Source organism: Thermobia domestica, chromosome 14 (assembly GCF_964235325.1).
Source record: "Thermobia domestica chromosome 14, izTheDome1.hap1.1, whole genome shotgun sequence".
In the NCBI taxonomy this organism is placed as follows: domain Eukaryota; kingdom Metazoa; phylum Arthropoda; class Insecta; order Zygentoma; family Lepismatidae; genus Thermobia; species Thermobia domestica.
This window is the reverse complement of record NC_137467.1, coordinates 37859344-37882322: the sequence shown is the minus strand read 5'-3', so window position 1 is coordinate 37882322 and position 22979 is coordinate 37859344. Positions and strand designations below refer to the sequence as shown.

Genomic DNA, 22979 nt, shown 5'->3' with positions numbered 1-22979 from the left:
GTTAATATTATCTCACTAAACAAACTAACATTTTTTTCAATAACATCTACATTTTGTTATTCCATATCGGTGACAAAGACAATGAGAACAAACCTGTGTGATAGAAAAACCTCTTTATGGTGTGTAGAGGCCAATCTTTCGTAGGCGTACTATTCTCCGCTAAGAGATTATTATATTTAAACATTAACGTGCGAGGTGGCCAATACGTCTCTCTTTTCCTGGGAGTCAGCAAAGACTCATGTACGATCCCGACGCCTCCGCCACTGTCTTCTTTAAACTCAACAACATGACACGACAATTTCATTTTCCCCTGAAACAATCAAATACGTTAATGATTGTCATTATCATTCCAGTCAATCTGAAATCACTTTCGATCAATTTATGATCAGTTCGAAGGGAGAGAGTTCAAACCATGATCTAGCTTCAGAATCTAACCGAACTGAAAAAATACGTCTATCCAAGTGTTGGGCAAACTAGTGCTATTAAACCTATCATAATATGGCACGAGCCGCATCGCAAGGTGTTACAACTTCAATTGCTCAAACGAACTGATCTAATAATGACATATTTAAACAATCACTTCAAGGTTGTGATAACTAGACCTAGGATCTGCACAAAAAATTAGAAATGTATGCACTGAAAAGTACAAAAATACGTCTTTACATACTCATATATATATAGCCTATATATATATATATATATATATATATATATACAGGGTGGGCCATTTTAATCAATCCATGGAAATATCTGAAAAATGATAAAACAGAAAAAATTTTGAAGTACACGTTATATATTGCTCAGGGGAAAACCAATTCTGCCAAATGTACCCCTCCCCGCCCCCCGTAAATGGGGGTAACGGGGGGTAACTTTGAAATGTCAAATGGGAACATGGGTCGAGTAATACCTCGTTCGAAAGGTCTTGGAAAACTAAGTAACGCTGTACCAAAAGATGTTTCATATTGTACACCAGTTTCAAAATGGCCGCCATGATATGGTTCGGAAACTCCAGTACCTGTAGTATGAAAACCATGGAAGGTAAATGAATGGAACAAAATTTAATTCGTAAATATCATAGGCATATCGAATGGTGTGATCCCTGTGGCCTCCCTAAAGGGGTCTTGGGGGCTAACTTCAAAATTTCAAATAGTAACATGAGTCGAGTGGTACCTCGTTCGATAAATCTTGCAAAATCAAACATAGGCCTATTGCAGGAGAAAACGATTAAGGTGAAATGGCAGTGTTCTCAAAAGGCCTCCGAAACATAGTATCCGTGTCTGAGAAAAGGTTTAGTACCTGTAGTATGAAAGCGACTGGAGATAAATCAACAGAAGAAAAACTGGAGTAGCTAACTGACGTAAGGCACATCGGGAGGTGTTGTCTGGGTGACTCCAAGGGCCAACTGAAAGGTATCCGGGGCCAACTTGAAAATTTCAAATAGCAACTTGAGGCGAGTAACACCACGTTACATAGACAAATTAATATCAAACAGCTTCTGTAAGAAAATTTTCGACATGAGACACCGTTTTCAAAATGATCGCCAAGACATGGTGACTGTGTCTAAGAAAACGTCTAGTGCCCATAGTATGAATACGGTTAGACATAAATTGAAAATAACGAAAATTAAATAGAAAACCACGGAGGCGTTCCAAGGCTCGAGAATAATACAACAGAGATAAAAATATTAGAGTAAAATTGCCATAATGTACAGAGAGAAATCCAAGTCCTGCAAAATAATCTCTCCCTGCGCTTTGTATGTGAGTGGGGTGGAAAGTAACAGTGAAAGTTCAAATGAGAACTCTACTTTAATTCGCAAATTAAGGCTAGCTTACAAATAGGCATGGTGGTTGAAATATTTGTTTGTAAGGATGATGTTGTAGCGACTAAAAAAAGAGAAACCTTTTTGCAATGCGTGCTGGTTATTCAGAAAGCATTTCGGGGATATACGTACACACCGTTTCGTCCCTCAAGCTCACAATATGACATGAGTGCTAATAGTTAATCAAAATGTAACTGTGGCCATCCGCATTAACTCAGTGCACCAATTCTCTATCCATGAAGTCTGCCTTCCAAACAGCATTGGGTAAGTCAAGCGTACGCCCGAACCGTTGTCCGGTCGGACATTGAAATTTTGAAGTTAGCCCCCAAGATCCCTTTAGGGAGGCCACTGGGATCACAGGGATCACACCATTCGATATGCCTATGATATTTACGTATTTCAATTTTGTTCCATTCATTTACCTTCCATGGTTTTCATACTACGGGTACTGGAGTTTCCGAACCATATCATGGCGGCCATTTTGAAACTGGTGCACACTATGAAACATCTTTTGGTACAGCGTTACTTAGTTTTCTAAGGCCTTTCGAACGAGGTATTACTCGACCCATGTTTCCATTTGACATTTCAAAGTTACCCCCCGTTGCCCCCATTTACGGGAGGCAGGGAGGTGTACATTTGGCAGAATGGTTTTCCCCCTTAGCAATATATAACGTGTACTTCAAAAATTTCTTCTATGTTTTATCATTTTTCAGATATTTCCGTGGATTGATTAAATGGCCCACCCTATATATATATATATATATATATATATATATATATATATATATATATATATATATATATATATATATATATATATATATATTGCCTTGTTTTTTTAATATTTTTATTTCAAATTCCAAACTTCGATATTTAATGAAAAACAGACGATAATTAAAATACCAGTGTAAATAATAGTCAGCGTTCCCAGTTATTTGATTTGTCGACCGCGAATTACCCGACTTTTCCAAATCACTATTTACACAATTCCTGGACTTTAAAAAAAAAAAAAAAAGCATAGGTCTATTTTTCCGAGTAGAAGTTGATTATGCAAGTACAGTTTTATCTGTACATGTGTACTCGGCGTTAAAATGCCGTTACATCTAATTTAAAGTGGAAATATGAAAACTGTGGCTCGTCGCAAGTCGAATCAAAAGAAAAACCTGCTGTAGCAAAATAACGCTCTAAAAACGGTTTGAGAAATATAAACCCGTACTTCAAATTGCGCGACTTTCTCAGATCAGTGGGAACACTGATTGAACTTTTTATGGAGGACGAAACAGGGACGGGGATATTTTCCTGCTTACCTGAACTTTATTTACACATTTAAACGAGATAGAGGCTATAATAGGGTCTAAATGTGTGAGTCCATTAGTGTTATGGGTGGTTAGGAAGAAATATAATGAAAAATCATACCACCTGATTTTATCTAATTTAACAAACACGAGATATGCCTTAATGCCATTTTACACTAGATACATTGCCACATTAACTATAAAAAGGGGCCGACCAGCGCTATTTGTCAGGTACCATCTCACTATTTGCCTGCTAGGACTGAGAGAAGCTCTGGAAAACCAGGTTAGGATCGTCGGCCGTAGGAATCGAACTCATGATCTCCCGAATAGGAATTCAACAGAGCTAACTAGCATGGTCTTTAATTCTGTTTTCATGAACTTAAGGTGTACGCAAAAACGCAAATTTTTCTAACATATATATATTTCCCAGCAACCCTACAGTACTTTTCTTATTACTCATTAAGCTTACAGTCGTGGAGCAAATTGTGAGTTTCAGGTTACTAGTATTCTATAGGAGATATACTCAATTTTGAAGACACTGAATTCCGTTTTTAATGTTTTATTTTTCGGGAAGAAGTGATATTTTCTTAGAATGCCCGAAACCTCTTCAAACTTAAGAAATTTTCTAGTCCGAGACATTTTGTTTGACACAAATGTCAACCATATGAAATCTGTATATGCTATTTCAGTACATGTAAAAATAAATTTTAAAAAGATTCTAAAACATACTAAAATTCACCTTTTTAACTTTTTAACCGTAACATGTATGTGCTAAGATGATTCTATACAACAATTTTTAAAAATTTCCAACATCTAACTTTTGGACACTTGCACAATTTATAAAAGTCTCGACAAAACCTTATAAGGATGTGGTGTTTTGCCCGAAGGCGGTCCTTTGAGCCGAAGGTTCTTGGACAATGTGAACCCATGGAAGTTTGCCATTGCCTTCCGTGGTATGATGACGTCCTAAAGACGGGATTACAGCTTAAGTAGGGTCTGAAACACTTGTACCGCCGTCGGGAATCGAACCCAGGACTCTTGATTACAAAGTGACAAGCGATACACTCATCCACGGGGTACACTATTAAAATGAGCTTAACCTATGATAAGAGAAAATAACTTTAGTACGGTTACTTTATTGGGTACCTCAACTTTTCTGAATACATATAGTTGAAGTGTAATAACTTGGACAGATAAACCCAATGGGCGTGTTTTCTTAGGTGCGGAAACCAAATTTAAAACAAATTGGGCATTCTGTAGGTCGTTGCGGGGGGAGGGGGGTTGTGGTTAGAGTAGGGTGGACAGACGTACTGATTTTCACAGGACAGTACCGTTTCTCAAATAGCTGTTTTTTTTCTCTTGCAAAGACTTGTAGAAAAGCGAGAAATGCCCTTGTTTAAAATCTTCTGATTTATCTTATTTGCAATACTTTAATATCATTCTTCATTCTTAACATTTCGATAATTTAAGTTACTTCTGATGATAATGTGGTATTCTGCCCGAAGGCAGGTCTTTCGGGGCCAAGGTCCCTGCGAAAGGTGAACACATGGTGGTTTGCCATTGGCTTCCATAGGATAAAGACGTTCTAAGGACGGGACTTTCAGTTTAACGAGAGATCCGAACTCCTTGTCCCCAACGGAAATCGAACCCGGGACCCCTTGACTAGAAGCCCACAATCTTATTCACTAAACCACCGGGGACACAAGTTACTACATTACTGGCTTTCTGAATTTCGGGAATAATTAATCCGGTTGAAAACTTGTCGAATAAAGCAAGTTTTTCCAAAACTTCTTTTTTGTTTTGTTTTGTTTTATAAGATTTTTGCTACTTCGCGTACAGGAAATGCGGTTCAATAAAAAACAATTGTCGTGTTTGCTTGTCACGAAGATTTCAAGGGAATTCCGTCTTTTATGTAGATAGACTTGTGCCCAACAGCTCAGACTAGACTATGGATGGACAAAGGTAATAATAATAATAATAATAATAATAATAATAATAATAATAATAATAATAATAATAATAATAATAATAATAATAAAAGCATTTCTCGCACAGAAATAAGCTCAAACATTTTTGATACAAACCAACCAAGCTTTCTCAAATTTTAAGATGGATTAACCAAACAAATTTTTAAACCTTTTTATTTAGTGAGCTGTTGTGTAAAAGTTCATTTCTAATTCATACGTATCTCATAGGTATGTTTGTGGAGAATTTAGATAAGAAAATAATTCTATATTTTGTAACATGTCCATTTAATTAAAATTGTTCTTGCGAAACATTTTTTTTTTAAATTCATCTATAACTGTGTGAAATACGAACATTATTATTCTCTAATGTGAAGATTACTAATCTTACTTATTTCCTATCACCCCATTTCTGGTGTACTCACGTATCTCAATTTTTCTAACACGCGAACCTCGTCCTTATCGACGCACATGTTCAGCTCATTTGCTATGTGGATTGTAGACATAAATATCAAATTGAACTGTAGTACTGGTGCTGTAGTGAATTTAATACATTATGTATCTCATGTGTTAATACAGCACAAGGTGGCGAGCGGGAGATGTTTCTGAAATTCCCTGACCAATTTAGCGTTTTGTAGCCTGGAATACCCCTGTCAAAACTCCCCCCTTCCTGTGTGTGACATTAAATATGGTATTTCATTTAGCACAAGGCCCAAAACATTACTATAACCATTCCTTATATCATCATTATACATTTTTTATGCAATCTAACCTAACTTTATCTAACATGAAGTCTGGGAGAACCAAATAACGTAACTGCCGAGTTTGCGGTAATTGTGTACATTGCAATCTTCATTAGTTCTATCGTACGAAACGCTTAGTAGCTACTCAATGCTGCCAATGTACTTGAAAATGGGCCGTTAACAATCAGCGATAATTGTTACGATTAGTAACTCATATAGTGTTGCTTATGCCGCTATTATCTCTCTCTCTTTTGATAACTAATTGTCTAGAATCCAAAACACACACACACACACACAAATCAATAAATGCACTTGGAAGGAAAATCACCCCCGTGTTAAGAGCGCGCATTGCATGCCCAATCACTCCCTACAAGAAACTTTGTTTTTTGTCTCACAGGGTTGGTATATTATTAGAATGTAGCCGATTGGGTAATATTTGACGTTAGCCACTTCGGAGTTCGTGAAAAAGTTGGGGGCCAAATTTAGCCAAAAATAGGAAGATTTACAGGAGAAATGTGTTAACCCTTTCCAGCCCGAATTTTTTTTTTCGTGTGTGTTGGGAAAACATATGTCCACAGTATTTCCTGTTGCAATGATGCCACGTCCTAGATCCTCTGTTTTGCTTCACCACGAGTAACTAGAGGTACCAATTATGAGATTGACCCGAAAGAAGAGTGTTATGATTACCTGGGGAAACTGCATGAATTAATATTAGATTTAAGATTATAAAAAGTTAGTGATTCCAAATGTTATCATTGGGCTGGAATAGCACTGAATCGTAATTCAACTGTCAGTGAGTTGTGACAAAAATTGAACGAATTTATCGAGAAATAAGATAAACAAATGAAAGTGAATCACGATATAGCCGTGAATAAGTACCTACATGGCCGAATCTTGTATATCGTGCGATATTTCAATATTAAATTTCGTGCTTACGTATGTGGGAAGAGAGACTGAGCAGTTGTACAAATCATGAAGGTAAGTAGGAAATAGTGAAACAACCAGAACCTAACCTAACCTATCCTAACATAACTTTGAAAGAAGGAAACGACAAAATATGTAAAGAAAATAACACAATTGTCGTCATAAAAACTGGCCCCCAACTTGTGCACAATGGCCGCCACTTCTCTCATACAGTGTTACCTATGGTACAAATCAATGTTATTTCGGGTACTAATAATGATAAGATCAGAAAACCTGAAGAACAAACCTCAATAAAGGCACCTGTGAGGGGGGGGGGGTTAAGAGCGCGTGCCATATACGCGGTACCGATACTTCCAAACAGTGTTGTTTGGTTATTACTTATGTCCATTATCCTACAAAGATCAATAATTTCATTGTGGAAGGAAAGGAACGTGTTAAAAGTGCACAAGCACGTCCGTCACCTTGCCGCGTCTCCGCCCTCTAAGGACCCACCCTTATGAGACACTTATGACCCATCTTCTCTCCTTCACAGAGTTGGCTGTGGTAATCAAATATATGCAGATCATTTTGACTGGCAACTCCAATCGCTGAAAAGCCTCACGCCTGCTAGCATTGTACAAGGGTGAGAAGAGGCTAATGTAAACTAACACCAATTAGGTAGTTACTGATGCTTGTACGGTTGTGGACATGATTAATAACCAAATAGCGTTATTTGGGAGTAGCGGGACTGTGTATAGCGCGCTCGTAACATGGGGTACCTCCTCCCAGCCTTTTTGAGGTTTGTTCTTTGAGTTTTCTGTTTTTCACATTTATTAGCAAACAAAATAACACTGATTTGTATCATAAGCTACATATACAATGGAAGTGGCTAATGTAAAATACTACAAGAATTGCTCCTTCCCTCATACAGCATTGCTATGGTACAAATCATCGTTATTTTGTTGCTAGTAATGTCCACAATGCTAAAAAGGGCGGTGAAGAGGGTATGTGTTTGAGTAAAAGGACACATAAACGTTTTTGGCAATGTGACCTTGCACTCAAAACTCCACACACTATATCTCCTTTTTGAACTCTGGACGTTACTAGCAACGAAATAACGATAATTGCACAATAGCCAACGCTTTGTTTTGCGCGCAAGGACACATTGTCAAAATTATGTGTGTCCTTGTACTCATATGCCCGCACACTGCATACCACCCTTTTTAGCACTATGCACATCACTGGCAATGAAATAACGATGATTTGCACCATAGCCGACGATGTGCGACAGGAGCTAATCTGACCTATTATCGCATTTTTTTAAGATACCGTACTCAATAAAGCAAACCTGTTCCGAAATTACTTGGTACAATCGCGTTAACGGCGCATATCGTGCGTAGCTCACGGTAAAGTTTTGCAAGTTTTACTGACACCATGTGTGTTTATTTTACCACTTCTGAAACAAACTCACATAAATTTAACGAACCTATAAGGAAGGGGGACCAGCTAACGCAACGCTTCCCACATTGCTCTACCCGTTTTTAAATTTACGTACACCTATTATGGGCAATCATATATCAATAGAATTACCTGCCGCTTTGTTTATAATCCTAGCGAGCACAGCACTGGAATTTATGTACACCGAAAGTTTTGATTGCGTAATAAACTACAACCACTTATTATATATAGGTTAGGCATGCTACTGAACATATCTACAATGACATATAATTATGAAATTGCATGAAAACTTACCGAAATCCAGCAAACGGAATCCACTGCTTGGCGGACGTCTGGCGGTTCACCTGATGCATTCTGGGTGGGAATGACTCCTGCCTCCTACCTTCCACAGTATGAACCTAGACGTGAAAATCTGGTAATTTCAACATGAAAAATATATCTAAATTACGTATTTCTGTTTTCTTGTGCTTTAATATTTGTTTTACTTTCCATTATTACACACACAGAAACAAACACACACACACACACACACACACACACACACACACACATATATATATATATATATATATATATATATATATATATATATATATACACCTAAAATCAACAATGACCCACTGTTGGAAAAAGGTTGGTTGAATTCAACTATTATTCCAACGTAAAATGATGTTGGACCAACACTGGGACTTGGTTGGTTGCTAGTTACCGCGTAAAGAACACTGGACCAACGTTGCTTTTGTCACCAAAGATCAATGCAACCATATTTTAACGTTGGCCCAGCCACTTTGATTACATGGGCTATGACCATCCGACACCAATCGAATTTAAACACCGTTTGCGGCTTTTGCTTATGGGGAAAAATATAAACGAAATCCCTCTTTCAAATGAAGTTCGTATAGCGCAAGAAGATGATAGAGATTTCTTGACATCGAAATTATTAGAAGGAATTGTACCAGATATGACACAACCCTTGTCAATGATTGAAGGCGAAACGGAAATCGAAAATATCTTTGTATCAGATGACAGAACACCTACCGAATTGCCGGCTATTGAACAACAGACAGATTGCTCAGTGGAAGGGTTTCGATTTCTTGCTGGATACAACGCTCATCAAGGAAGAAAATACGACACATCAATGGGTACACTATCTAAAGATGTACTTTCTTCCAAACCCGGTACAGCATCTGAAGGGAGCTCCTCCGTGGCTAAGCGGTTAGCGTACGCGCCTTTGGCGTGGGAGAGTCGGGTTCGATTCCCCGCGGGAGCTCAGGTGGTTCGGATTCCACGTTAATCAGTAGGTCCACGTCTCATATAGCCTCGCTGCTGAACGGGACGTTAAACCCCAAATCAACAACAGCATCTGAAGGTTGGATCGAGTTTCTGTCGCGTGGTGGTCTCCTCGTTCCAGCAATGGATGTCAAAAATGAAAGGTTTTGAACTTATTTTCAATGACATTAATGGTACCAGCACTATGTCCGGTGAAAAAAACATTGTAGAAAGAGTAACCGCGAAAATAAGTGAAAAGTATCCTGATATGAATGAACATTTAATTAAAATATATGTAAGAACTACGATGTTCATTCGCATAAAATACATGAATAATAGAAACAAAATTCTAAAATCAACAAATGCCCATAAAAGAAAATCTCGACTAGGCATGCCTCAGCCACAGTGAGGCCTACAACTAAGCAGAAAAAGACACGTAGGTTTATTATTTAAAATTATTTATTATTGTTTATTTCCTGTGCAAACCTAGTCTTGTGTTGCTTGTGGCTTTGCGCTTCGCGTGTCTGCTTCTCTACACTTTCTCGCCATCCTAGCTGCTCCTGCAGTGACGTCATTTCACCAGCCAATCAGCGTCTTTTTACCGATATAACCCAACTTTATTCATTCTATTAACCTTGAATCACTTTAACGAAAGAAATACGCAACCGCAGAAGAAAAAGATTGGAAAAATTAAAGTTACTTTTCTGAAAGTTCTCGTAAATCATTTCATTAAAACACTGGCAAACAATATAAGGGAAGTATAAGAACAGTGTTAAATTCTTATATCATTTGAATTCACAATGGCTGGTGAGGCGTCTGTTAAGTTGGAATTGATGTGTAAAGAAGAAATTGTTTATGACTTACCTCAGGAAGATCCACTCGAAGGGAAAGGATGGACATTCGAACTGATGACTGACAACAAAGAGTTAATATTATCTACAACGGAAGGAGAGCAAACAATAGACAAGGGTACAGCTTTGGATGTGAAAGTGACCGTTGATATGCTGAAATCAGAATTTGCAGAATCAGATCCTGCATTAGAAAGTAATATAGAAACGCGAAGAAAAATAGTGGTTCAGGAGACTTGTGCGTCGTACTCTAATGACTCCCAACAATTAACCACAAAAAATTTAAATTCAGTTCGGCCAGAAAGGTAATGTTCAATTTCTCATATAGGACTTGGTTCAGATTGATAATACGGTTACATGGGTTTGGAAAATTGGTTAAAGGAAATGCTTCACAAGAAGTATTTAGGTATGGGAGATATCTCGAACGTAAGTTAATAAATCTACAATTTGGAAATGGCGTGGCACACATACACTATATGTATACCAAATAATAACAAGAAATCGATTTTTTGTCAAGATATAAAGGAATATATTTTTTTTCAAGATATAAACTACTACTCATACAAATCTTATGTAGTTTATATCTTCATAAAAAAATGATTCTTTTATTATTGATTACACATATTTAAAATATAGGTGCTCGACGATATTCTTTTATTTATATACAGTCTTTTGTAAAATAAGAAATCTCGAGAATGATATTCATCCTAAAATTTTCCAAATTAAACGTGGAATGTATTATGTTGGAACAAAAACTATGAACGTTTGTAATTTTACTCAGGATTTAACTCAAATGGAAAAAAAAAATGAAATGAAATCTTTGAGTTTTACGTCCCACGGTTATGCCGGTTAGGCTAAAGAAGACGGTGATGATGAGTAATGGATGAAATGGTGGAATGAAGAAAGTGGGAGGAAACGGGAGAACCCCGAGAAAACCCACGAGCACGGTGTTTGTCCACCACAAAGTTCACTTGGCGGGGGCTGGGATCGAACCCGGGACCCCAAGCACCAGAGGTGAACTTAACTCAAATGGGTCTAGCCTCATTTCTCCGGAGGGCTTAGAACGACATTAGCAAAATACAAAATAAAGAATATTTTTACCAACAATGGATGTTCATTAATTGTAGAGGTTCATACACAAATCCATTTCATAGCTGCACTAATTTCTTTCAAGGAAGTCGACTTTTTATATTCTCAGCAATCATTTCTAGGGTATGGACCTCCATTTCTCAATATAGGATCACTTTAGGGGCTTAGTAAACGTACATGATATATGAATTATTGTACAAACAACTATAACGAGCATGCGCTAGATGTCCAGTAAATAGAAGATTGCTATGCAGATTAGGGCATTACGCAGAATGTTGGTAAACGAGGATAGCGCAAAATACTGTATTTAGGATAAACTTACATGTCTTGCGTGTTGAATGTGTACTTGAACGTTCCTAAGTTTTTTATAGGTAACATTCTGAAATGCTTTCTTTGCTTGCATATTTGTGTTCCGAAGTACCACAATACATTAGGGACGTAATTTCTTAATTATATGGATTCCTTCATTCCCAAACATTTTTTCTAGTCCCGTGTCATGATTTGACACATTGAATTTTGATACTCCATTTCGTTTACAGTGGTTACTAGATACCGTAACACAGGGTTAATTTGCACATCGGTCGTTAGTTTGCACGAAATATGAAAAGTTTCATAGTCCTCTGTCGGTACAACCATGAACTGTAAACAGGAAGTTTCAACTACGCTGTAAGATAGAACATGTAACTGTATTTTGGTTATAATTTTGGGCTTGGCATCAGTTCTAATTACCAGGAGGGTTTGTTGTAGTGGTATGAAAAGCAGTTACTGTAAAAACAGCCTAAATTTAAAAGAATTTCCGTCAAAGTTAAGTGATTTTCGTAGAATACTAGTGCGTTTAATTGGACTTTGATGCAATTCTTGAAACTAAAATGTGAAACGTTTCATACGTGGGGTTCCTTTCAACAACATACAAAAAAGTATGTTGAACATACGTTACTGTGCAATGTTTTCATTCAGTATTTAAACATTTGGTTAGAGTGCAGTTTATGCCGAACAAGTGATTTTGTCACTGAAAGTGGCATTGGAGAAACAGAATCACAGTCACTGGAACAGGTACGGAATCGTTTTTATTCCTTTTGTTGAGAATGTTGTTTTGGTGTTTTAGCACTCGGTGTCAGTGATATAGTCTCTTGTGCTGTGATTGGTTGGTTGTGTTGACGTCGCTGATTGGTTGTTACGTACTAATGAGTGATCATGCTGTATGTTTGAATTTGGTAGTTGAACTGGTGTTACTTTGGTGAAGGAAAGAGAAGGTAGTGAAGTGTGCCAATTGAAGTTAATTTCGATGTCGGTTCGTTCTTGTAATATTGTCCAGGATTTGAACAGACCGTTTTGCGAGTTTGATTGTTCTGATATTATTTTTTTTTTGCTTAAACATGTTTGTGATACTGAACTGAATTCCTATGGTTTCGGAATATTGTGTGGATTGATTTAACATTGAAAAGAGTTTGTTCGGTAGACGCAAATTTAATGTCGGTCAAATGCGCTGTAGGCAAAGGTGGATAGTCGGTGATGTATGCTGTGAAACTAATGAGATAGTTTTGAGTGAGTGTAGTGAGAACTCTCACAGTGCTGATTCTCTTTTAAAAATTATTTCTAAGCATGTACTAATCCTGATTATTACTGATTGTTGGAAGGGGTACGTGGGTTTTTTTTTTTTCGTCATGGTGGTGAGTGTTACTTTATTTTTTTGCTGTTAATTTTTCTATATTACGTTAGATTTATAGTAGTGGTTTTATTATTTATTGTGGTTTTCGATGTTTTCTTTACGAGTTCTTAAGTTTCTTTACGAGTAGCCCCCCATTTAGATCTCAAAATTGATAGTCACCGTTTTACCTGAATTGATTTCTCCGAAGACTTTAGAGTCAGTTCTCAAAGATATTGCCCTTGTACTTAGTAATTGAAGAGTAAATTCTTAATGAGTGTGGTAGATCATTTGGTTAGCAATCGTAATCTATTATCATTGTTATGATATATCTTAGTTTGCTGATGAAGTTAGATTACAATTGCTTATAAGGTGGTCTGCAAAACTTCTGCAGAATTTACTTTTCGATTGCTTCGATTCATGGTATTATTTTTGGGAACAGATCTCTGAAGTGTTCCGAGGAATCGGTTCCAATGAATGTTCGGCATAAAGTGCACTCTTACCAAACATTTTACACTCTACACAAAACTGCATGCATTTTATTAACATTGATATTATAATGATGGTATCGGTATCAGTACTTACTTTGAATTATCGATATTTGTAAAGGAAATTATGTATTTTCTGGTATCGACTCTGAAACCTCATTCTAATAGTTTAAAATATGTCCCACAAAAGTGCCAACTGACGAACAGAAAAAATAATATTGTAAACTGATTTGATTTGGTTATTCCCTTTGTCCAAGAATATGATCCGAACACTAATCATTTTAAGATTTACGGGGTTTGTAACTTTCAGGCTGAAACCCACCCAAAATTGCATGATTTTTTTTTAACGGCAAGTCTACAATTAGACTCAAACAGTGACTTTAATCGGTTCTTACAGGTTTAGTCACTTCCTGGAACTGTTTCTGCGTGAGTCACTTGTTCATGCCTTTGGTGTGACGTCTTAGTTCAGAGATTGGTGGTAGTTCATATTTTTTCTACTGTGTCTCTGTACACTCATATGGCAGTTTGTTACTGTGACGTCACATGTTCTGTCTGCTTGTATGCGTGTGCTGTTGCTGGTGGAATGCGGTGAGCGCGTAACTGAATTTTCGTTTCAAAGAGTTTGAACTTGTCGTTTATAAATAAGTTTGTATTAGATTCGGATACTAACTCATATCGCTATTCAACACTGTGGTTTAATTGAGTTAGAGAAAACCTGTGATGGCTGTGGTCGAACGCTGAAGATATTCCCGACGTATGGTAAAAGTGGGCGTTTATTGGTTAGTCTTGTTTGTAATAATAACAAGTTTGCTCGCTTTAATAAATCGACGTCTGTGCAGAAAGGTAATGTGTAGTTGAGTATTGCGCATGCGTTCCTGCCATTTTACTTTTTCGGGAATCAGAAACTATGAGTTCATTACTCATGAGAGTTCTGGTATGGTGAAGCGGCGAGTGCTTTCGTTTTTTAATTGATATTATTTTTATTCTTGATTTGCTTTGCATTTGAGTATTTGGCAAAGTATTTGTTTTGCTGCTGGTTGTTCCATTCATTATCTTGGTGAAATGTAATTTATTTTTCCTTGTCATGCTTCACTGACTTATAATTAGTGATGAGTGTTTTTTTTTTTTAATTTTTGTCCTTCTTACGTTAGCTTTATAGTAGTGGTTTGACTAAATATTATTTTTTTGGATGTTTTTATGGTGCTTGAGTAGGGTGTGGGTGGGGTGGTAATTCCCATATAGATATCAATATTGATAGTCACCACTTCACCTGGATTGATTACAAATGGTGTTTAGTAACATTTTGGCCCTTGTCTTTATAATATAATTCTTAACATTGTACATTAGTTTTACTCGGACAGTAACTAACCGATTCAGCTGATCCGGTTCCGGGAGCAAACTGGAGCATTTTCGGAATCATTCCTAAACTGCTTCCGACACCGGATCAGATAAATCGTTGCAGTCACTGTTTGAGTCAAAGTAAAGATTTGCCTAAAAATCTATTGCTAGTGATTCCTACGTGTATAAGCTGCAAGCCCAGTCCCCAAAAGTCTAGTGATTATTTTAAAAGTATTATTAAATGAAGCGCCTCTCATACTACTTTTCTGAATCTGCCACTGTTCATTATTTGTTTTCTAACAAGCAATCCGTTCAATAGGAAATTTACCTAAATTTAAAACACAGGAAGGCTCCAGTGGTAATAATTTCCTGTCTAAGCGGTATTTTGCACTGATGCAAATTAACCCCTAGTAAAGGCTTAAATGCCTTCTCCCACTTTTACGTTTTTTATGACTTTATAACGTTTCGCATTTCAATTTCAACTACTGCATCGAAGTCCCATTATACAGGGTAGTATTCTACGGAACTAATTTAACTTCGACGGAAATTCTTATAGATGATATCTGTTAAATTTTATCATCCTTTACAGTGACTTTGCAGCCTTTACCTCTACTAGAACAAACTTTCCCGGTAATTTGAACTGAATTAACCGCAAACATTATAGCCGAAATACAGTTACATGTTCTATCTTACGGTGGCAATTGAGACTTCTTCTCTACTGTTCATGGTTTTACCGACAGAGTACTGTGAATCTCTTTTCAAATTTTGTGCAAAGTAACCCCGTCTTATGGTACTTCAAAGTAGTTTTATGCAAGACATCATAGTTTTGATTAAACGGTAGGTTATATATCATTATTTGGTTTACCTTAACTTGGGAAAAGGAAGTGTTAAAGATGTTATTAACTTACTCTTTATCTTTCCCTGTCATCACGTTAGGAGGATGAAGCTCGATTCGTATACTAATTTATAAGAGCTAGTTAACACTAGAACGGGGATGTTTTTGATACTCTCTAGAACGGCGGGAGTGGGTCAAAAATGACCCATTCCATTTTTATTAAATATTTGTATTCTAAACCACTAATATTTATTGCATAATAAAAAGTGACTTTCATTCAATAAAAGAAAAATTTCTTCGAAGTCTGGCTTAGTATTTATTGATATTTTTTTTGCCAATAATACAAATTTAAGAAACGCTATTTTTTATGAATATAATATTATTACATTTATATTATTGAATGTATTATATACAATGTCAGTTTATTATATAGTAATGTTATATATCATTCTAATTCCTATATAGTTATTATTCTTAGATAGTTTGTTCAAGTGCATGACCTATTTGAACTAAACTAACCTAATCTACACACATCTAAACTTGCAGTCTTACACAGAACAAAGTTCAATCACTCCTCTACAAGGAGAAGGGTCATACAAAAACATTGTTCACAAATAAAAACGTGACGTATTACACAAAAAAATATTTTACTAATATGGTTGTAATACGCATCTATGCATTTCTATAACTTTCCTCTCCCTATTTAGAATTTGTGGAAACACATAACCTGACGTAACCTAAAATAGCATACACAGTCGTAAACTTGCAGTAGTTCAAACCAGAAAAAGTCAGTATAGAGTGATTGTTTTATAAATAAGATTTGATAGGTTCTAATCATGAAAGCTCTGACATGAAAAGTATGGTAAACTACCTGTTCTTTCGAACAACTCCTTTAGAGATTCTACTTCTTTGGTTGAAATATAATTTATACAAACATAAGAGAAAGTAAGTTGTCTCCCATTTAGACCTCTAAACTTTTTGGTTTCGGTAGCTTTGAAATTTCTGGTTACGCCACAGGCTAGTAGTCAAAGGATTCTTGGCAGCGCCGGAAATTCAGCTCGGGATCCCTCAATCCGTACTCAGCCACGTTCACCACTAGACCAGCGGGGCGGCCATATAGTGGTGATCACAGTGAGAGCTTCGGATTTCTTCTCCCAACCCGTCTGGTCAGCGTGGGAGCAGTAGACCAAGTCCTCCCTCCAGAGAGAGGCCTCATCCAATAGTGGATCGAATATGGCTGTGGTTTATATATTATTATTTATTTGTGCTATAAACGTCTTCTCATAAACATTTCAACATAGTGATACCAACACAAAAACACATTAGCTATATATTTTCACAATAGCATGCAAATTGTTTACAATTTTTTTTTTGTTAAAATGATTGAAATTATTATGAATATTTTGTTACGATGTAAGACATATAATTTGTGTTTAATAATAATAATAATAATAATAATAGTCTCACCTATTTTACGACGCTTATTTGCAGAAGTATGGTTTTCGGTGCTCATCTCTTCCTCTCAATATTTCATCCGAATCATCATATTCGTTGTTATTCGGCAGGTACTCTTCATCTGAAGAAATACCAAGGCATTCAGCGACAGACTCGGCCTCACTTATGTCATTGAAATTTGCAAGTATTTCATCCAGTGTCATCAGTTTCTTACTCACAATGAGTGCTTGAAATAATGGGATTCTCAGTCCGAAAATAATGAGATTCTTATAATCAACAGACGTTCTAAAGTATTACTAACTCCAACTAAACTGACAAAATTGCTGAGGAGCTGGTCTTGAACACGAAGTGGAATGGGAGAGCATTAGGAGAAAGAACGGTCGCAAGATAAAGACGCTAGCCAGCAGTGTTACTACAATGCAACAAAATATCACTAACAAAAGAGTTGGGTCAAAATTGACCCACGCCGCCGTTCTAGTATAATTGTTTGTTATTTCAAAAGGCAAAGTGTGGATAAGAGTAATACTTAGTACAAATATTTCTTCAAGAGAACGAGTAAAAATCACAAAAATTCGATCCGATTCATAAGAAAATAGACAAGTTGTTAAAACGTACAGTTAGAAATGGGTCAAAAATGACCCAGCCGCCGTTCTAGTGGTAATACACACTTATAACTAACATTATGGAGTAGGGTACTATAGACGTGAAAGACCCCAAAATATTAGGAAAAGTAGAGATGAGAAAGTGATCAAATAGGGCCGCTATCACTATCGAATCCATAGTCTTCTAGCGCAGTAGGTGCTTCTCATTGGTATTTTTTTTGTTTTATTTTTATAATAATAGTTATTATTATGATTATGAGAAGGAATTAGAAATGTACCGGAAAAGACATTAAAATCGCAAGATTTTTGCTCCTCTTATTTATTCTTATCAGTTTCTTATTTCAAAATTTTTTTGTATGCACATTTTTTTGCCTGAACCTAGTGCTACTTCGCCTGGCGCATGGTAAAATACAAGTTTGTACAGTACTATAATATGAATTTTTCCATAATACTGCGGAAAAAATTCGCAATGTGTATGATTTGTTTAACATAACATAAAAAAGATATACCAAAAAATGTATATTAATAATCATAACCTATTGACTAATCGTGGAAAATACATAATGATTCCAGTTATGTAAAAAAATATTTATAATAATCTTTAAAACATTCAACGCTCGAAATCGAAAATGACTTCAATAAACACTACAGTTTGGAAACACATCTCAATTAAATAAAAAAAGTAAGAAATTGTTTGTGATCCATATCTAGGCCCATTCTTTCTGTAAGACCCTCGAAAATTTTAGTCATTTCACTTGTCTTTTAAATGGTGTGATTTCAAATTATAACCCCTATAATGAAAAGCAGAACGGACGCCATTAATAGTTCCAAATTCTAAACATGTTGCAAATTAAACGATTGGGTATAATTGTATAGCTCTTACCCAGGATATTATTATCCCTTCCTAGATTGTAGAAAATGATAACTAATTATTTCACTCATCGGATACCAATAACGTGATTTGAATTGAAACACCTCCACCTTAGTTCCTCAGAGCGCGTAAATGAGAAGTCAAAATTTAGAGTAGGTAAAAAAATAGAAGAATTGGATAATTTTAGTTTCTCTTATCTACGGACATAATTGTATGTTTTATATTGTACCATGTATCAACAAATGTGTTTCTCTCAGTTATTACGGATAAGACAATTTCAAATTATATCCTTTGTGTTGAGAAGCGGAAAAACTATTATTATGAACCACAAGTTTGATAATATTTCAACAATATGGATTTGAAATATTTTCCCGAGTTGTTTCGGATTTGTACCTTTTATTTGCAGCTATTCTACAACCAACTTTACGGAATAAATAATTTATTTATTTTCATTTTCAGTAGTTGACTGTAACAAATTAGGAGTTTGTGCTTTCTACAATTTAGAAATTTGTAAGAATATCTTTAGGTGGAAATTACAAAGAAAGTTGTATTTTTTGTATTGTATTGTATTGTATTGTTGAAAGTTGTATTTTTATTTACAGCAATTAGAGGTTTAATTATGCAGTTGTGCTTTGAAAGTCCTCCTGAAGGAACTGCCAATAAATGTCGTTGTAAAGCACATTTACAAAGCTAGTCCCCGAGAAATATGGTTGTATATTTAAAAATTACTGCTCAGGCCAGATGTGATTTATGCTTTGTAAGCCCGAATCCGGCCAGCGCGCTAATCATTTTATATATTAAGAAGAAGGTGTTCTAGTTTCTATTACTTTTACTTTAATGTTACTTAATTATGCACCAAAGCAGACGGTGATGACAGCAATGAATGAACGGTAGAGTGAAAAAAGTGGGAGGAAACGTCAGAATACCGCGAAAACCCAGGTACACGTTTTTGTTCTTCAACTAGAAAACCCGCTTGACGGAAGCTAAACGAACCAGCATAGCTTTACAACTCAGCCACCGTGTCTCCAATAAAAGTAAAATAGTACCACTTCACAGCTTTCCTACAATACATATGTTATACTGATATTAATTTATTATGCAATTGAGAATTTAACTAAAATATGATATAATTAAGATCATGCTACTCGAAACTATTGGCATAATAGATTTTGTTTCTTTTTTCCCTCTAACTTCTGCGCTGATGACGGGTAATTAATTAATGTAACTGATTGTAATATTAATTTTAAATATTTTACGTCGGGAATCGAAGTCGGGACCACGTGCACCAATGGCACGCGTTAGGAATTCGAACAACGGCGAATGCTTTATCCACATGCACAAACTGTCCTATGACAAGAACATGACAAGACTAGTGATGGACAAAAACCCGGGAAGATATTTTTCGGGAATATTCCCGGGAAGATTCCCAAGATTGAGATTTTTTTTGGGAATTTATGAACAATCACAAATAAACTGCATTCTATTTCTATATATCAGTTCAAAGTTAAAATCGTTTTTATATCACAGTATATTATTACAGTTGTCCCCAGAGGAGTCTTTAAAATGTATATTCTGAACGATGTTATGCTATTTTATTAATATTTTATTATATTTAGAGAGTACGCATAAATGGATATTTATTTACAATATGTTCTACGAAAGAAAATGTGTTTCAAAAATGGTATAGTAAGTCCACATACTTTCAAACCGCTAAAAAGTTTAAATTTACATGTAAATGGATTTTCTAAACTTGACTCTACTACTGATATAAACATATTAAATTTTACATGTTATAAACAAATTAGGTTGGGTAATTGCCAGAAGACACATGTCCCACAGTTTTGTCAACATTTAGGCATAAATATGTATGTTCACAATATTTGCAAGAAAAATTCTTATCTTTAGAATTTTGCATGTAATATTGCCACACGACCTTTCTTCCTGCCCATTTCTCGAAATGTCATGCTTTAAATCACATGCAAGTGAAGTCTGAATACCTCTTCAAAAATTCAAGTCAGAGACAGGAGACAGACCGACGTCTATATCTAACAGTGTTTCAGGGTTTATTAATAGTGCTATATCTCTATTTCTACGTAATTCTACATTATTTTACAAAATGTTTCCTTTTCATCATTTGTAAATTAGTACTTTGCTATTTTGGCTAATGTTTATCTTTGGTGGGCCATCATATGCGTCTACTTTTCGCGATATTCTATTCTGATACGGTTGTTTTATGGCTTCATATGCTAAATTACGTTACCAACATTAAATTCAGACGGCATTGCCGAGCGAGCTTTAGCGAGTGAAGTCGGGATAGAGCCCCGCAGGGCTCTTTGTTTTCTATCTTCGTTACCAGCAATTCATTTCCTTTTCTCACATAAACCAATTTCTCTTACACTTACGGTTTGTGCAAATTCCCTACCGCCCTAAAAAATTGTGTTCGATACTTTCTTGAGTACTTGAACATTACTATCAACTCTTTTGTTCCGTAAATTGTCCTACGTTTTGCTAGTTTTTAGCCCCTATACTAAACAGTTACCCTACTTTTTAGTTCAAATGGAAATGGAACTTAAGAAAATCATATTATTAGTTATATAAAGTACAGTCAAATAATTTTAGATTTTTTAACGACCTAATTCTTTAAAAACTAGAAGTAAGTCATAATATACTAAAATAAAGTAATTAGTCATATTGTTCTTATAATTTGGAAGATAAAGTAAAGAAATGGAAATAAATACCTTCCCGGGATTTTGTAGGCCAGGAAGAAAACCCTGGAATATTCAGGGTCTCAAATAAGAAAGTAAGAAATTGTTTGATTCATATCTAGGCCCATTCTTTCTGTAAGGCCCTCGAAAATTTTAGTCATTTCACTTGTCTTTTAAATGGTGTGATTCCAAATTATAACCCCTATGGTGAAAAGCAGAACGCACGCCATTAATAGATCCAAATTGTGAACATGTTACAAATAAAACGATTGGGTATTATTGTATAGCTCTTACCTAGGATATTATTATCCCTTCCTAGATTGTAGAAAATGATAACTAATTATTTCATTCATCGGGTAGCGATAATGTGATTTGAAGTGAAAGAACTCCAACTCAATCCCTCAGAGCGCGTAAATGAGAGGTCAAAATTTAGAGTAGGTATAAAAATAGAAGAAATGGATGATTTTAGTTTCTGTTACATACAGACATAATTGTATGTTTTGTATTGTATCATATAGCAACAAATGTGTTTCCTTCAGTTATTACGGATAAGACGATTGCAAATTATATCCTTGGTGTTGAGAAGCGGAAAAAGTATTATTACCAACCACAAGTTTTATAATATTTCAAGAAGAAGGATTGGAAATATTTTCCTGACTTCGGATTTGTACCTTTTACTTTCCAGCTATTCTACAACCAACTTTACGGAATAAATAATTTATTTATTTTCAGTTTTAGTAGTTAACTAACAAATTAGGAGCGTGCTTTCTACAATTTAGAAATTTGTAAGAATATCTTTAGCTGGGAACTACAAAGAAAGTTTCAACTCGTTCTATTTCAAGCGCTTTCCAATTCGATTTTTTTTTTTTTTTTTTTTTTTGCGGTGCTCTGAGCCTATCGTAGAGGTATATATTTGACATACTGCTACTCCTAGTATAAGAGGCAAGTCACTCGTGAGTATTTTATTTTTCAAATGAAGAAGGAAGCATTAATGTCCGTACTGACAAACATAGAAAGAAATTTTGATCGTAGCATTAAACTTGTTTGAAATGTGGTGATCAGAACGGCTCCTAATCTGCGGGTGGTATAATTTGAGACTGTTTCATTTCTTTTAGGCGAGTGAAATGAATTGAGATCTTATTCGAGAATATAGACGATTGTAAGAGTAACCCAGGAACAAACTTTGGAAAATTTACCAACCATTCTATTTGAAACATATTGCGAAATTTATCAGCTATTGCCAGTTATTTTGCTTCTAATTGCAGAGAATGTAATTTAAGATCAAGATACTTCTTATTATTTGAGTGAAATAAATTTTGTTACTCTGCTTTTATATTTTAGTCAAGTGAGAATGGCCCAAGATACAAGTCCCGCAGGATTTTGTATTTTTTATTTAAGAAAACCATTGGATTAGAAGATTAAGAATAGATTTATCAATACAAAATAACTATGCTAAGTATGTTTTTTGACAGAATTGAATCTTAGTACCTTTAAAAATGTGCCCAACGTCGGCTTTTTTTTTTTAGCTTTCCTCTAAGGGGAGGTGGTCATTATGACTACTAATCGATTTCTGAGTAACGATAGTTCCAATTTTTGTTAAGAGGCAGCAGCATTTTATCACATAATGTTCTCGCAGTGCTTTTCAGAACTGT

The 22979-nt window shown here is 35.6% G+C and overlaps 1 protein-coding gene across 3 annotated transcripts in view; it reads left to right on the top strand.

Moving 5' to 3' along the window:
* Nucleotides 1-10030: 10030 nt before the first annotated feature.
* Nucleotides 10031-22979, top strand: part of LOC145669634 (uncharacterized) — a 39648-nt gene continuing 26699 nt past the window's right edge. Inside the window, exons 1-2 of one of the 3 annotated variants that reach the window (XM_081737873.1) lie at nt 10031-10604; nt 17260-19392. In XM_081737873.1, coding sequence (XP_081593999.1) covers nt 10252-10604; nt 17260-17380 — 474 coding nt within the window. In that variant the 5' untranslated portion in view covers nt 10031-10251 and the 3' untranslated portion in view covers nt 17381-19392. Of the gene's footprint in view, nt 10605-17259; nt 19393-22979 lie in introns of those variants that run through there. The other 2 variants (XM_081737874.1, XM_081737872.1) reach the window with 2 other exon arrangements.